The following is a 14,639-nucleotide window of genomic DNA, read 5'->3' as shown; positions in this document are numbered from 1 at the left end:
GACAGCCTGTCGGTAAAAGTTAATTCCTCCATAAAATTCTGGCGAGTGAACTTAGAAGGGGGGGGGGACTAAGGGGGAGAATATCTGCCTCCACAAATTTAACGCTAACCTTCAAAGCAGAAATGAAACTATTACATATTTAATTTCACATCACATTTCGAATCAGGTAAATAAAATGCCAAAAACAGTACTTTAGTCTACAAACAGAGAAATTACTCATGTTCTTGTTTCTTCTTGTGTAAATCATCGATTCGTTGCTTATGACGACCGATTGCTTCTTCATGAACTTTAATCTGAGACTCATGGAACACGAGTTCTTCGTCAAGTTGCTGCTTAAGCTTCGCTAATTGTTCATGTTGCTAGAAAAGAATAATCAAAAGAGACCTTTTTTAGAATACGAAAAAAGATACTAAACAAAACAGCAGTGGTGGTTCTAGGCCTGGTCAGGGAGCTGCCCCCCGGTTTTTCCTGACATCTGACATTAAATTCCATTTATTTTATATTTTTACACTCCAACGGTATGCCTTGCTCCCCCCCCCCCCCATATTATGACGCCTAAACCTATACTGCTAAACAGAATAATCAAGAAGCTTTTCTTAAATCTCAGTTACTAACAGCAAGATAAATTTGCTAGCTCCAAACTGCTGTATTCATTTATGGAAAGTACTGTATGGAAGTGTCAGTATGAAAAATTTTTGGAAAAGTACTCCACTGTAAATAAAAGATTCTGTTTCATTTTAATACCATTGTAAAACAAATCTTCTTTCTACTAATACGCATATGTGTTTAGCAAGATTCTCTCTTTTTCTGTGTATTGAGTGCCTAGTCCATTAATGATGTGTTAATATGAATGCTTGATATTCTCCAGGCGCTCATTTAGGCCCTAAGGATAATTGATAAGTCTCTGGAATTGTGTTCTTATTTGTGTGTTTTTCATACAATAAAATCAAGACCTTATATGACTAAAAGTATGAAGCTCTATTTTGTCAAATAAATTAGTTTTATACTAAAAAGAGGATAATCTATTAACAGTATAATAGCATATTCTTTGTCAGTATATATCTATTTTTCTAACGTAGGTCACACTTTCAACGTTTCATAACCTGCGTTTTAGTTCTCTCAAACGCAAAAAATTTCGTCAATACAATGATCAAAAAGGTATTCACCCTCATATAGAAGGGGCTAAATTATCACAAAACTATATAAAGCTTTTCTTTCTTATAAATTTTATTAATTCTAGAAAACGGGTCGCACCCATTCATTCAAAAACAGATGGACACTCGCACAAATCCAAAACTTGAATGAGATATAGTTCTGGCTGACTTAAATCGATTGCCTATAGGTTGTTAATAAAATCATAATCAAAGCGCTTTTTAAAGGGTTTTGTCAGTTTCAAATTGGCAAACTCAATGCACGTTGTTACCAAGATGGGCCCAGGATTGTATAAAGATTCCTTTCAATGGGAGGTCCCAGGGACTTCTTGCTAACCAATTCTAAACAAACTGTCTAGGGACAAACAAAAAGCATGTCGTCCCTGGGTGGGGTAACAGGATGTCATAAGGAAATATTTAAGGGAAATGGGAGCTTCCTGGAAGGATGCAAACAGTGAGGCTTTAAATAAATTTGGACGGAGGAGGAGCATACGTAGTTGTGTTGATCTCAGGCAGTTTGGTGATACAAAGAGTTGTAAGTAGCAGCAGTAGTCAAACGGTTCGTGGTAACGAACTGGAAGTAAGGAGCAACCCGGCTGTGGAAGTAAGGAGCAATAGTGGCCAAAACTATAAAAAACAAAAAAAAATTAATTTTGATACCAATAGGTAAATCAAAAGAATCAGGTTTTATGCTAATATCTAATATATAAGTTTCATCAAGTTTAATCTTACTCATAAAAAGTTACACACCTGACAAAATTTGCCTTATTTTTGTAAAAAGGGGGAAACAACCCCTAAAAGTCATAGAATCTTAATAAAAACTAAACAATCAGATTCAGCGTATGACAGATAAGAACAGGGAATCTTGTATTTTTTGCAAGAACATAGATCATGGATCCGTGTTTACTTGTTTTTGTTTTTTTTCCCAGGGGTGATCGTATCGACCTCAGTGGTCTTTTTCCGAAACAGCTAAAAAGGATATGAGAGGGTGACTGGTTGCACTCCAGCCTTTTTTCAACATTCCTTCAACATGCCCAGAAAGTTTAAACTTCATACTGTCAGGTTTATACCCTCAGCTGTTCTCGACACATTGCATATACGTCTGTCTTGTAATACTGGAAGCACAAAGTGCCTCTTGATTTAGTTGAAGATGCTCCTAAACATTTTCCGAACGATGTGATGGCTGATACCATCTGCCATTGTAGATATTGCTAGTATTTCCTTTTCACAACCAATAAAGGAAAAAAAATGTCTTTTGATTGTGTTTGGCATTCTTCTTGACATTTCCCTAAGGTTTGACCATAATGCACAATGTTTTTTTTTATTTTTACGATCAAACATACCCTCTTTTCTTGATAAAAAAAAACACCTTGTATGTTAACAATAGGCAACTTGCATAACTTACAGCCCTTGTATCAGGGGCTATGTGTTGTGAAGCCTGGAGGCATAGTTATATAACCTTTGATCTGTTTTAAATAAAATGGTCTTTAAATTGTCGACCGGATGTATTTGGGGAGAAAAGAGGGTGGTGTGGAAGCCCTTCGACCACTTTTAACTCTTGAAAAGCGCACTGGAACTTTTTATTTACAATCAAAAGAGCAACCCCCCCCCAAGTTCAAACAAAAATATTTTCCATAAAAACCTTATTTGTTAACTTGCAGCCCTTGCTCAAGGAACTGCTGGTGGGGTTGTTAACCCCAGAGGCATGGTTATTTGATCTTTAGACTAGCATTTGGGGAAAAATGGCGGTTATGATAATACCTATGTTTGGTTTTGGTCAATATTCCTACCCCAAGATACAAGCAATTAAAGAAGGCTCATTGAACGCAATTTCTCACACGTAACTGTTATCAAGCCAATTTCTGCAGGCCCCTGACATACCTACCAATTTTCATCGTCCTTGCATGTCCAGAGGCACCAAACTCACTAAAGCACAGGAAATTCCTCCCCCCCAACTCCCCTAAAGAGAGCGGATCCAGTCTGGTTTTGTCAATCACATATCTAGAACTTTTGCTTATTCTTCCTGCCAAGTTTCATCCCGATCTTTCCACTCTAAGCGTTTTCCAAGATTTCAGGTTTCCCCTCCAACTCCCCCAATGTCACCAGATCCGGTCGAGATTTAAAATGTGAGCTCTGAGACACGAGGTCATTCTAAATATCAAATTTCATTAAGATCCCATAACCCGTTCGTAAGTTAAAAATACCTCATTTTTTCTAATTTTTCCGAATTAACCGTCCTTCCACTCCCCTCCCCCAGATGGTCAAAACGGGGAAGCGACTATTTCTAATTTAATCTGGTCCGGTCCCTGATACGCCTGCAGCTTTCATCGTCTTAGTTAATCTGGAAGAGCCCGAACTAGCAAAATACAGTAGGAAAAGACAGCAAATTGTCTGCAGTTAGTAGACAAATGACAATGAGGATCCATGCAAAGAAGCCTGCCATGTGCTGGGGCCCAGGAGCTTCGCATATATCTATCTATATATATAAAAATTGTCTGTCTGTGGATGGATGGATGTGTCAGGTGACGTCACCTGAAAAAACTGGATCAGGTGACGTCAAAACTGAAAAAACTAAAAAAAGGCAAAAACTACAAAAAAAACTAAAAACTAATAAAAAAAATAAAAAAGCTAAAAAACTAAAAAAACTATAAAGGTAAAAACCAATAAAAAACTAAAAAAAAAAACTGAAAAAACTAAAAAAATGCAAAAACTACAAAAAAAAACTAAAAACTAATAAAAAAAGTAAAAAAGCTAAAAAACTAAAAAAACTAAAAAAACTAAAAAAAGGTAAAAAACTAAAAAAAATAAAAAATAAAAAAAAACTAAAAAAAAGGAAAAAACTAATAAATGACGACACTCAAAGAGAAAGCGACCAGGACAAAAGGAATGTTCGATTAGCAATCAACAAAGCACCGGGACACAGGGAGTATAAATGACGACCAGGACATAAGTAAAAAAAAAAAACTATCTATATATATAAAAATAAGTTGTCTGTGGATCTGTGGATCAGGTGACGTCACCTGAAAAAACTGGATCAGGTGACGTCAAAAACTGAAAAAACTAAAAAAAGGCAAAAACTACAAAAAAAACTAAAAACTAATAAAAAAAATAAAAAAGCTAAAAAACTAAAAAAACTAAAAAAAGGCAAAAACTACAAAAAAAACTAAAAACTAATAAAAAAGCTAAAAAACTAAAAAAACTAAAAAAAAGGCAAAAACTACAAAAAAACTAAAAACTAATAAAAAAATAAAAAAGCTAAAAAACTAAAAAAACTAAAAAAAGGTAAAAAACTAAAAAAACTAAAAACTAAAAAAAACTAAAAAAGGTAAAAACTAAAAGAACTAAAAAAGAAAAAAATAAATGACGACACTCAAAGAGAAAGCGACCAGGACAAAAGGAATGTTCGATTAGCAATCAACAAAGCACCGGGACACAGGGAGTATAAATGACGACCAGGACACAAGTAAAAAAAAAAAAATTAACAAAACTAAAAAGAAGGTAAAAACTACAAAAAAACTAAAAAGAAAAAAAAACTAAAAACTAATAAAAAAACTAAAAAATCTAAAAATCTAAATAAACTAAAAAAGAAAAAAAAAAGGAAAAAAATAAAGGAGAAAAACAAAACTAAAAAACGAATGTATATACAGACCGGTACACCGGGATACAAATGACGACCGGGACACAGGGAATATAAATGACGACCGGGACACAGGGACACAACTACAACGGGGACACCGGGGGAAACAGGGGGATATAAATGACGACCGGGACAAAAAAACTAAAAAGAAAAAAAAACTAAAAACTAATAAAAAAACTAAAAAATCTAAATAAGCTAAAAAAGAAAAAAAAAGGAAAAAAATAAAGGAGAAAAAATAAACTAAAAAACGAATGTATATACAGACCGGGACACCGGGATACAAATGACGACCGGGACCCGGGACACAGGGAATATAAATGACGACCGGGACACAGGGACACAACTACAACGGGGACACCGGGGGAAACAGGGGGATGCAAATGACGACCGGGACACCGGGACAGGGAATGGTCGATTAGCAATCACCATCAACAAAGCTCAAGGGCAATCATTAGAATCATGAGGTATAGATCTGAATACAGATTGTTTTCCCATGGACCATTATATGTTGCATGTTCAAGAGTCGGTAAACCTGACAATCTATTTATATGCAAAGACAATGGGACAGCAAAGAATGTTGTATATTCGCAAGTTTTACGTAGTTAAAAACATATATATATATATATATATATATATATATATATATATATATATATACAAAAGGAATGTTCGATTAGCAATCACCATCAACAAAGCACCAGGACACAAATGACGACCGGGACACAGGGAGTATAAAATGACGACCAGGATATAAGTAAAAAAAAAACTAAAAAAACTAAAAAAAAGGTAAAAACTACAAAAAACTAAAAAAAAAACAACTAAAACTAATAAAAAAACTAAAAAAGCTAAAAAACTAAAAAAACTAAAAAAGAAAAAAAAAATAAAAAAGGAAAAATAAAGGAGAAAAACAAAACTAAACAAACGAATGTATATACAGACCGGGACACCGGGATACAAATGACGACCGGGACACAGGGAATATAAATGACGACCGGGACACAGGGACACAACTACAACGGTGACGCCGGGGGGCACAGGGGGATATAAATGACGACTGGGACACCGGGACACAAGGAATATAAATGACGCCCGGGACACTACAAGAGAAATCACAGACTGGGACACCGGGACACAGGGAATATAAATGACGACCGGGACACAGGGAATATAAATGACGACCGGGACACAGGGACACAACTACAAAGGGAACCTCCAACAGGTTGAACCCAACCCACCGTGAATTAGCATGAGAGGGTTGACTCTAGTTCAGCGTTGTCGAGTGATAGCCATGAGAGGAAAATTTTCAAGTAATTTAACCCGTAGTCAACCTGCGTGTGTTCCCCAACGAGAACCTCCAACAGGTACGACTCTAGTCTGGCATTTGTGAAGGGACACACATGCACGGAAAGGTGTAGCATAAATGGCAGACAGTAACAACGGCAATCAAAGGGATAAAATTAACCCTTGACTGGGCTGCCCACTTAATTCAACAATCTGTCTTGGCTTTTTTCTACAATTGGCCATGACTTCCACTTTTCCCACAACTATTCCCTCTTTTTTAAATTCAAAAAGCAATCATTAGAATCATGAGGTATAGATCTGAGTACGGACCGAGACACAGGGAGTATAAATGACGACCAGGACATAAGTAAAAAAACACTAAAAAAAAATTTAAAAAAGGTAAAAACTACAAAAAAACTAAAAAGAAAAAAAAACTAAAAACTAATAAAAAATTAAAAAGCTAAAAAACTAAAAAAAAATAAAAAAAGGTAAAAACTACAAAAAAACTAAAAAGAAAAAAAACTAAAAACTAATAAAAAAAAATTAAAAAGCTAAAAAACTAAAAAAAATAAAAATAAAAAAAAAACTAAAAAGAAAAAAGAGAAAAAAAAACTAAAAAACTAAAAAAAAAGTAAAAACCAAAAAAAAAAATAAAATAAAAAGAAAAGAGGGGAAAAACACAAAAATTTATTTCAACATATACCATTTCAAAAACGAATGTATATACAGACCGGGACACAGAGAATATAAATGACGAACGGAACAAAGGGACACAACTACAACGGGGACGCCGGGGGGCACAGGGAGATATATAAATGACGACGGGGACACAGGGAATGTTTGATTAGCAATCACCATCAACAAAGCTCAAGGGAAATCATTAGAATCATGAGGTATAGATCTGAATACGGATTGTTTTCCCATGGACCATTATATGTTGCATGTTCAAGAGTCGGTAAACCTGACAATCTATTTATATGCACAGACAATGGGACAGCAAAGAATGTTGTATATTCGCAAGTTTTACATAGTTAAAAACATATATATATATATATATATATATATATATATATATATATATATATATATATATATATATATTCACAGGTGGGACATAGGGACACAACTACAATGGTGCGTAACTAATATGTTGCGTAACGACTTACGCGCGCGGGGGGGCTTGGGGGGCACGAAGCGCCCCCACCAACTAGGTGTTGGGGTGGCGCGAAGCGCCACCCCAAAAGCTAGTATATATATCTATCTATCTATATTTATAAAAATAAGTTGTCTGTGTGTGTGTGTCTGTCGAGTGACGTCATGTTTGTGTGTCGACTGACGTCATGTTTTCGACTGACAAATTACAGACCGGGACATCGGGACACCGGCACATAGGGAATATAAATGACGACCGGGACACTCAAAGAGAAAGCAACCGGGACACAAGGAATGTTCGATTTGCAATCACCATCAACAAAGCATCGGGACACAAATGACGACCGGGACACAGGGAGTATAAATGACGACCAGGACATAAGTAAAAAAAACACTAAAAAAAATTTAAAAAAGGTAAAAACTACAAAAAAACTAAAAAGAAAAAACTAAAAACTAATAAAAAAAATTAAAAAGCTAAAAAACTAAAAAAATTAAAAAAAGGTAAAAACTACAAAAAAACTAAAAAGAAAAAAAAAACTAAAAACTAATAAAAAATTAAAAAGCTAAAAAACTAAAAAAAAAATAAAAATAAAAAAAAACTAAAAAGAAAAAAGAGAAAAAAACTAAAAAACTAAAAAAAAGTAAAAACCAAAAAAAAATAAAAAGAAAAAAAGGGGAAAAATACAAAAATTTATTTCACCATATACCATTTCAAAAACGAATGTATATACAGACCGGGACACAGGGAATATAAATGACGAACGGAACACAGGGACACAACTACAACGGGGACGCCGGGGGGCACAGGGGGATATATAAATGACGACGGGGACACAGGGAATGTTTGATTAGCAATCACCATCAACAAAGCTCAAGGGCAATCATTAGAATCATGAGGTATAACTAATAAAACTAAAAAAAGGTAAAAAACTAAAACCTAAAAAAAAAGACCAATTCAAAAACGAATGTATATACAGACCGGGAAACCGGGACAGAAATGACGACCGGGACACCGGGACAAAAGGAATATAAATGACGCCCAGGACCCTCAAAGAGAAATCACAGACTGGGGCACCTGGACACAGGGAATATAAATGACGACCGGGACACAGGGACACAACTACAACGGGGACGCCGGGGGGCACAGGGGGATATATAAATGACGACGGCGACACAGGGAATCGTCGATTAGCAATCACCATCAACAAAGCTCAAGGGCAATCATTAGAATCATGAGGTATAGATCTGAATACGGATTGTTTTCCCATGGACCATTATATGTTGCATGTTCAAGAGTCGGTAAACCTGACAATCTATTTATAAGCACAGACAATGGGACAGCAAAGAATGTTGTATATTCGCAAGTTTTACGTAGTTTAAAACATATATATATATATATATATATATATATATATATATATATATATATATATATATATATATATATATATATATATATATATATATATATATATATATATATATATATATATATATCTATATTCACAGGTGGGACATAGGGACACAACTACAATGGCGCGTAACTAATATGGCGCGTAAAGACTTACGCGCGCGGGGGGGCTTGGGGGGGGGGTTCGCGAAGCGCCCCCACCAACTAGGTGTTGGGGTGGCGCGAAGCGCCACCCCAACAGCTAGTATATATATATATATATATATATATATATATATATATATATATATATATATATATATATATATATATATATATATATATATATATATATATATACTGAATTTTGATGCACGTTACAATGCATGCTATGAAAGCAAAATATTTTTTTTGATTAGATATAGACCATTCTTATTCAATTTTGTCCAATTTCAAAATCAACATATTTAAGCTCAGAATCAAAATGGTTAATGACGACAGATTTTAATCTTTACTTTAGTAGGTGTTATCTGAAACCCAGACATATCAGCTCAAAGCAGATACATGTTGAGTACAACGTTGCTTCTATAATAATATCTAATTCCAGCTATGACAGGATGAATTGACAAGATGTTTGCTGCTATCATGCTGAAAATATATGAAACATAGGTTTACAATTATTTCGAAAATCTAACGTACTAGCTTCCGGAAATATTGTTCCTCTTGTGCAGCTTCTCTTTTCCCAAAAGCTCCACCTGCTTCACGGATGCTTCCACCACCTCCTCCTCCTCGGCCAGCTCCACTTCCTAAATCACCCAGCTGATCTGAAAATGCTGCAAATGGCTGCCCCCTGAAAATTAGAATTTATCTTTAAATAAATACTACAAAAACGCTAATTTTGATAGTTGTATCTGTAGCCTAATAGGGACTAGGGAGAATAGTAATAGAAAAAATGTAAATGAAAAAAATTTATCCTCCATAAATCCATACAATAATTATACTTAATAAAAACCCTCAAAGAGAAACATTACATAGACTGGTCTTCTTTGATTTATTCTTCTTCTTTGTGCAGATTTTTTTGGCAATGTTACTCATCTATAAAATGAAATTAAAAGCTAAAAAGCCCAAATTGTCCTTGCACATGGCATATGGGTTGTTCTGAATTCCAAGCTGACTGACCATGTTTCAGTAGACTGTACAGAAAGCCTGGTTCAATCCTGCTTTCTAGGGTTATAACGAGGAAAGGTTGAGATGGTTAGAGCAAGTTTTGCAGATGAAGGATGACAGATTGCCAAATATTATCCTTTTTGGCCAACTGCCTAGGGCTAAACAAAAAGCAGGTTGTCCATGGTTCAAGTGGGAGGATGCCATCATGAAGAAAGATTTAAGGGAAATGGGAACTTCCTGGGAGGGTGTAAAGAGTGAGGCTTCAAACAGATTGTGATGGAGGAGGAGAATGAGTAGCTGTGTTGGCTTCAGGCAGTTTGGTGCTGTGGTGAGTTGTTGGTAGGTAGGTTCTTGCACAAGCACTCAGGAGTCTTATTGAAAGCAATCTGAGTTTTTGTATTTAGTATTACAACAATTATTAATAAAGCACTATCACAGCAGGGCACTAAATTTCTCAATTTCTATCAACTTAGAAAGAACGCTACCTACAATTACAGCCATGTGTTAACAGTTTCTTTCACCTGGTCGTCTTTTTTGCACTAGCAACTGAGAAATCATAGGAAAATAAGAAATTAGAATTTAAAGAAAACTGTGTGCAATCTTGGTTTTAAGTATGACTTCACACATATCAACACAAAGTAAAACTTCAATTAAGCAGTTTATTATAAATTTTGCATTGGAAAATTTTTATCACAACTGCTCTGGCATGAGGCAGACATCTATGGTAGTGACTTTTTTATATCTATTTTTTCTTTTTTTTACAATCTACAAAGATTGTAACAGCAAAGAAGTTGTTAGTATATGGGGGCAATCACAGGTGGCATCTTTCTATGATGAAGAAATGTAAAACTAGAGCCCCATTACAATAAATGCTTAAGTAATGGTAGTAACTATGTTGACAAAAATTAGAATATCAAAAAAAAAATATTATCAGATTCTAGAAGGTTTTCAATAAAACAAGAAAATAAAATAGGATTTAAGTAGAGCAATGAAGCAAAGAAGACTCATTGTTAGTTTAAATGCACTGTAACAATAACTAGGAACTAAATTTTTGGGATTTTCCAGGAGCAGTAATTCACAAAAATTTAGGGATAGGTGAAAATTCCCCTCCCCTTTTTTTAAGTGAAGATACAAAAAAAAAAAAAATGGTAATTTTGCCAGTGAAAATGCAAAAAAGTCTCTACAAGAAAATACCATCTCTTATAGTATCTGACACCACAGTCTGTTAGTGGCTAGCACTTTCTATGAACCTTTTATCATCACAACTTGTAAGCAACCACAGAAATGCTAACAGAACCTCTTGAAAAGCAAAAATTGACTATATGTCATTCCTTCAAGAAGAAATAACAAGAAAAATGAAGCATCAGAACTGCTAGGATATGAGACAATTGAAAACAATGTCAAAAGCTCATTAGAATCCAGAACTGCCAGTCTTGGGTTAAAGTATGCAAACCTATTAGCAATATTGAGAAGGAATCTTAGAGTGAAAGGCAGAATGGAGCCTTGAGGTGTAAGTCCAGTCACTGATAGTCTTGACTGTTTGTGCTATTGACATTCCAGCTGTAGTGATAATCTGGAGCAATACAACAAGTTACTGTTAATATACAGGACTGGGCGGTATTTTCTCTTGATTTGGTTATAATTTACAGCTACAAGCTGCAGTCTGACAAATAGTAGAGGTAGGAGTAAAATGTAATAGACAATTGGAACTAATGCTATGGCTACCTTGGTTCTAGTCAGGAAATTCCTTCTGTCTGACTGGGCTTGTGAATCTAAACAATTGCTTGAAGAGGACTAGAGACTTTGCAGAAATAGAAAAGACTGTTATGTACACTACACCACTGATTTATTTATAGTCCTTTAGTTTATACACTCTCACCAGTTTATGACAATACAAACTACATTGGTACCTGTCCATATTTGTCATTTCTTAGTAATATTCATTGATTTCCATTTTTTTTTGTTGCCTGTCAAAATGAAGTAACATTTCAAGATCATCCCACTTGGAGGCGTGTTTGTTTCTGAAGATAAATTGCAGTCCTTACAAGATAAATGGTCAATATTGACAATTATTATTAGGCTACATGCAGCTGAATCAATTTGTCAAGGGTTCAAAAATCTAAATACAGTGGTCATAATTCAGTTACTTACCAGCTATTTGGGAAGAAAGCCTGAAGAATGATCAAAATAAACCAAAAATAAGCCTTTAATAAACATTAATTACAACACAACTATTCAGTTTAATAAATGAGAATTTTGTCAGCCAGTAGCAAAATATGAAGACAAAAATCAGGCAAATATTTCGACAAGGACCTCTGAATAATGGAAGTGTTTTCAAACAAAATGAAGTGGTGAGGGTTATTGTGCACATGTTGGGCCAATGCCAATGCAGAATCAAAATTCTTGGGCCTTTGGTGCAAACTATGACTTTGTTGATTGAATATTTGTGTTTCAACAATCCCTTCTCCCAATTGTTGGCATTTTACCAATATAGAAGATTTAAAAATGTTACACACCCCTTAAGGTTTGAAAACTGGTATTTTTCACATTTCTAAATCTCTTTCATAGGGTGGTATCCAGGAAATTTCCAAGGAGGAAGAGGTATTAAAGATTTTTTGAGGAATCTTTATAAAACAAAAACTATGAAACACATGAAAGACTTGTTTATATTCGTTTTGTTACGTTTTTACAAGTCAGAGAAAGGTTTCAGATGGGGGGTACATACCCTTTAGCCCTCCTGGATACAGCTTGTTTTTTCCTAGCCTATTTGAATTTAACAGGAAAAGATTGTATTAATTTTCTCACTACCTCCCACATATTTACATTCTCATTAAAACAAACAGTCTTTGCAATATTTGAACTCCACATTAATTACTCTTTTAAATACTGGATGACACATGGAAAGGAAATTATGAGTGATATAACAATTCCCCCACAAGCCAGAACAGCTTTCCGGGATGTGAAAGGAGCTTTTGATGAAGTTATAAGGTATTTTAGCATTCTTATTTTTAATATATTTGTGAGAAATTTTTGAAAAATTTAACATTACTTCTTTGTTTTCACTTGAATAATCCGTTTTTATGAAACTTGATACTAACCAAGTGACATATAGCAATCGCAAATTCTGCTGTTTTGTTGATCCTGCTCAATAATGATTCTTAAAAACCTGAAGAGAGGCAAAACAGAAATCTGAGACCAGTGATGTCAATTACAGGAGGGACAAGGGAACCACCCCATACTCTCCCTCTAGATTTTTTTTATATTTTCCTTGAAAATGCCTTTATTTGTGTTTTCTTTGAAAAAGAACAACAAATTCCCCCCCCCCACTATATTTTCAAAACACATTTTACACCTCCTAAATTGTGTTATTTGAAACTGTCTTAGATGGGATTTCCCAACTCAATATACACAAAGAAGACTCACAAACAACTTAAAGCTCCTTTCAGATCCCTTTCAAGCTCCTTTCAGATCCCCTCAATGTCACTGGATCTGGTTGGGATTTCAAATAAGAACTCTAAAGCACAAGATCCTTCTAAATATTAAACTTCATTAAGATTTGATCGCCCATTCTTAAGTTACAAATACCTCTTTCTAATTTTTTCAAATTAACCCCCCCCAAAAAAAACTCCCCCGAAGAGAGCGTATCCATTATGGTTATGTCAATCATGTATTTAGGACTTGTGCTTATTTTTCCCACTAAATTTCTGTTTTGCCTCTCTTCAGGTTTCTAAGAATCATTATTGGATGATTATTTGAAGAAATAGACTTTCTCTATGTCATTATGATTTACAAAATAAATGTTATTGACACACATATAACATAAACCTTACCCAATTGTAGCAACAAATCATAATTTTGAGTGAGAAGCCCCTTAAAAGTTCAAAGTCTTATCTGTATTACCCTGTGAAAAGCCATTTAAAGATAAGATGTTTCAAACAGGGGGTGCATTTAAATGCTTACATTCCATTTTGAACTATACCATAAAAGGAAATAATTGTCTTTCAATGCTGGTGAACTAATTATGGAATATAGTAGCTTAAAAAACAGTGAAAAGTTGAATTTTTCTAAGGTAAGCAAGGATTTACACTTTTAATAGTAATATAGGATCATATTTGACCAAAATATAAGCTGTAATGCACAAAAAACTGCTTTATATAGAGGAGGGGTGAAGGGGTATAGCTAGAGATCTCAAAATAACTTCCCAGGATATACTTTAGCCTGTAGACACATCCCTGAAAGTTTCAATTCTCTAGCCCAACAACTTTCAAAGATAGCAAGAAGTCAATGGACTAGAATTTTACCAAATTTTACTAAGATTGGGATGGAAGAGGAGCATGTGCAGCTGTGTTTACTTGAGGCAGCTTGGTGCCGCTGTGGTGAGTTGTTAGTAGTAGGCCTAAAAAAAAAAACCATAAAATCCTTAAGGTTTTCTATAAGTTAGCCTACAGCAAAGACTATATCCAAATATTATAGGAGAGAAGGGCTGGGACACAATTGTGATGTAGGCTATGTTAGGCCTGGCATATGTTTAGAAAGTGTAGGGTAGCCTAGGCCTAATTGTATTCTATTGTCAAGTTCAGAAAATACATCTTGCATCCAGATTACTAAAAATAGGAGAGAAAAGATTTCAAACCTAAGACAAGGCGTAATGCGAAGTGCTTTATTCACAATTTTGAGCATTTTTGAACTTTAGTTTTCTCAGATTTTTCTAAACTGAATTGAAGTTCGTGTCAGGCTGAAATGTCAATTGGAAGAGCTGTCAAAAATAAGTTTTAAATATGTACTGTTAGACATTTTTTTTATATACATCATACATATTAGATATAGTCTAGGTTATATCCCGGATGATCATCTCAGTATT

At 34.6% G+C, this 14,639-nt stretch overlaps 1 protein-coding gene across 1 annotated transcript; it reads right to left on the bottom strand.

Annotated features, from left to right (window-relative positions):
* Positions 1 to 123: 123 nt before the first annotated feature.
* On the bottom strand, positions 124 to 14,603 carry LOC136036060 (ATPase inhibitor, mitochondrial-like). Its single transcript, XM_065718019.1, has 3 exons — positions 14,412 to 14,603; positions 9,311 to 9,461; positions 124 to 359 (listed from the first exon to the last, which is right to left on the bottom strand). Exons 1-3 carry the CDS (start codon positions 14,456 to 14,458, stop codon positions 213 to 215), a joined length of 345 nt encoding a protein of 114 aa, XP_065574091.1. The 5' UTR covers positions 14,459 to 14,603; the 3' UTR covers positions 124 to 212.
* Positions 14,604 to 14,639: the final 36 nt, after the last annotated feature.

The sequence above is a fragment of the Artemia franciscana genome, chromosome 15 (assembly GCF_032884065.1).
Source record: "Artemia franciscana chromosome 15, ASM3288406v1, whole genome shotgun sequence".
NCBI lineage: Eukaryota > Metazoa > Arthropoda > Branchiopoda > Anostraca > Artemiidae > Artemia > Artemia franciscana.
Note: the sequence above shows the minus strand (reverse complement) of the source record. Positions and strands in the feature narration are given on the sequence as shown.

Excerpts from the sequence above, each read along its gene's own strand:
- LOC136036060 (XM_065718019.1), bottom strand. The coding sequence starts at position 14,458 with ATGCTCAAAATTGTGAATAAAGCACTTCGCATTACGCCTTGTCTTAG. Across the intron at positions 9,462-14,411 it reads CGCATTACGCCTTGTCTTAG|GGGGCAGCCATTTGCAGCAT; the intron begins GTTTGAAATCTT and ends TCTAATTTTCAG. Across the intron at positions 360-9,310 it reads AACAATATTTCCGGAAGCTA|CAACATGAACAATTAGCGAA; the intron begins GTACGTTAGATT and ends ATTCTTTTCTAG.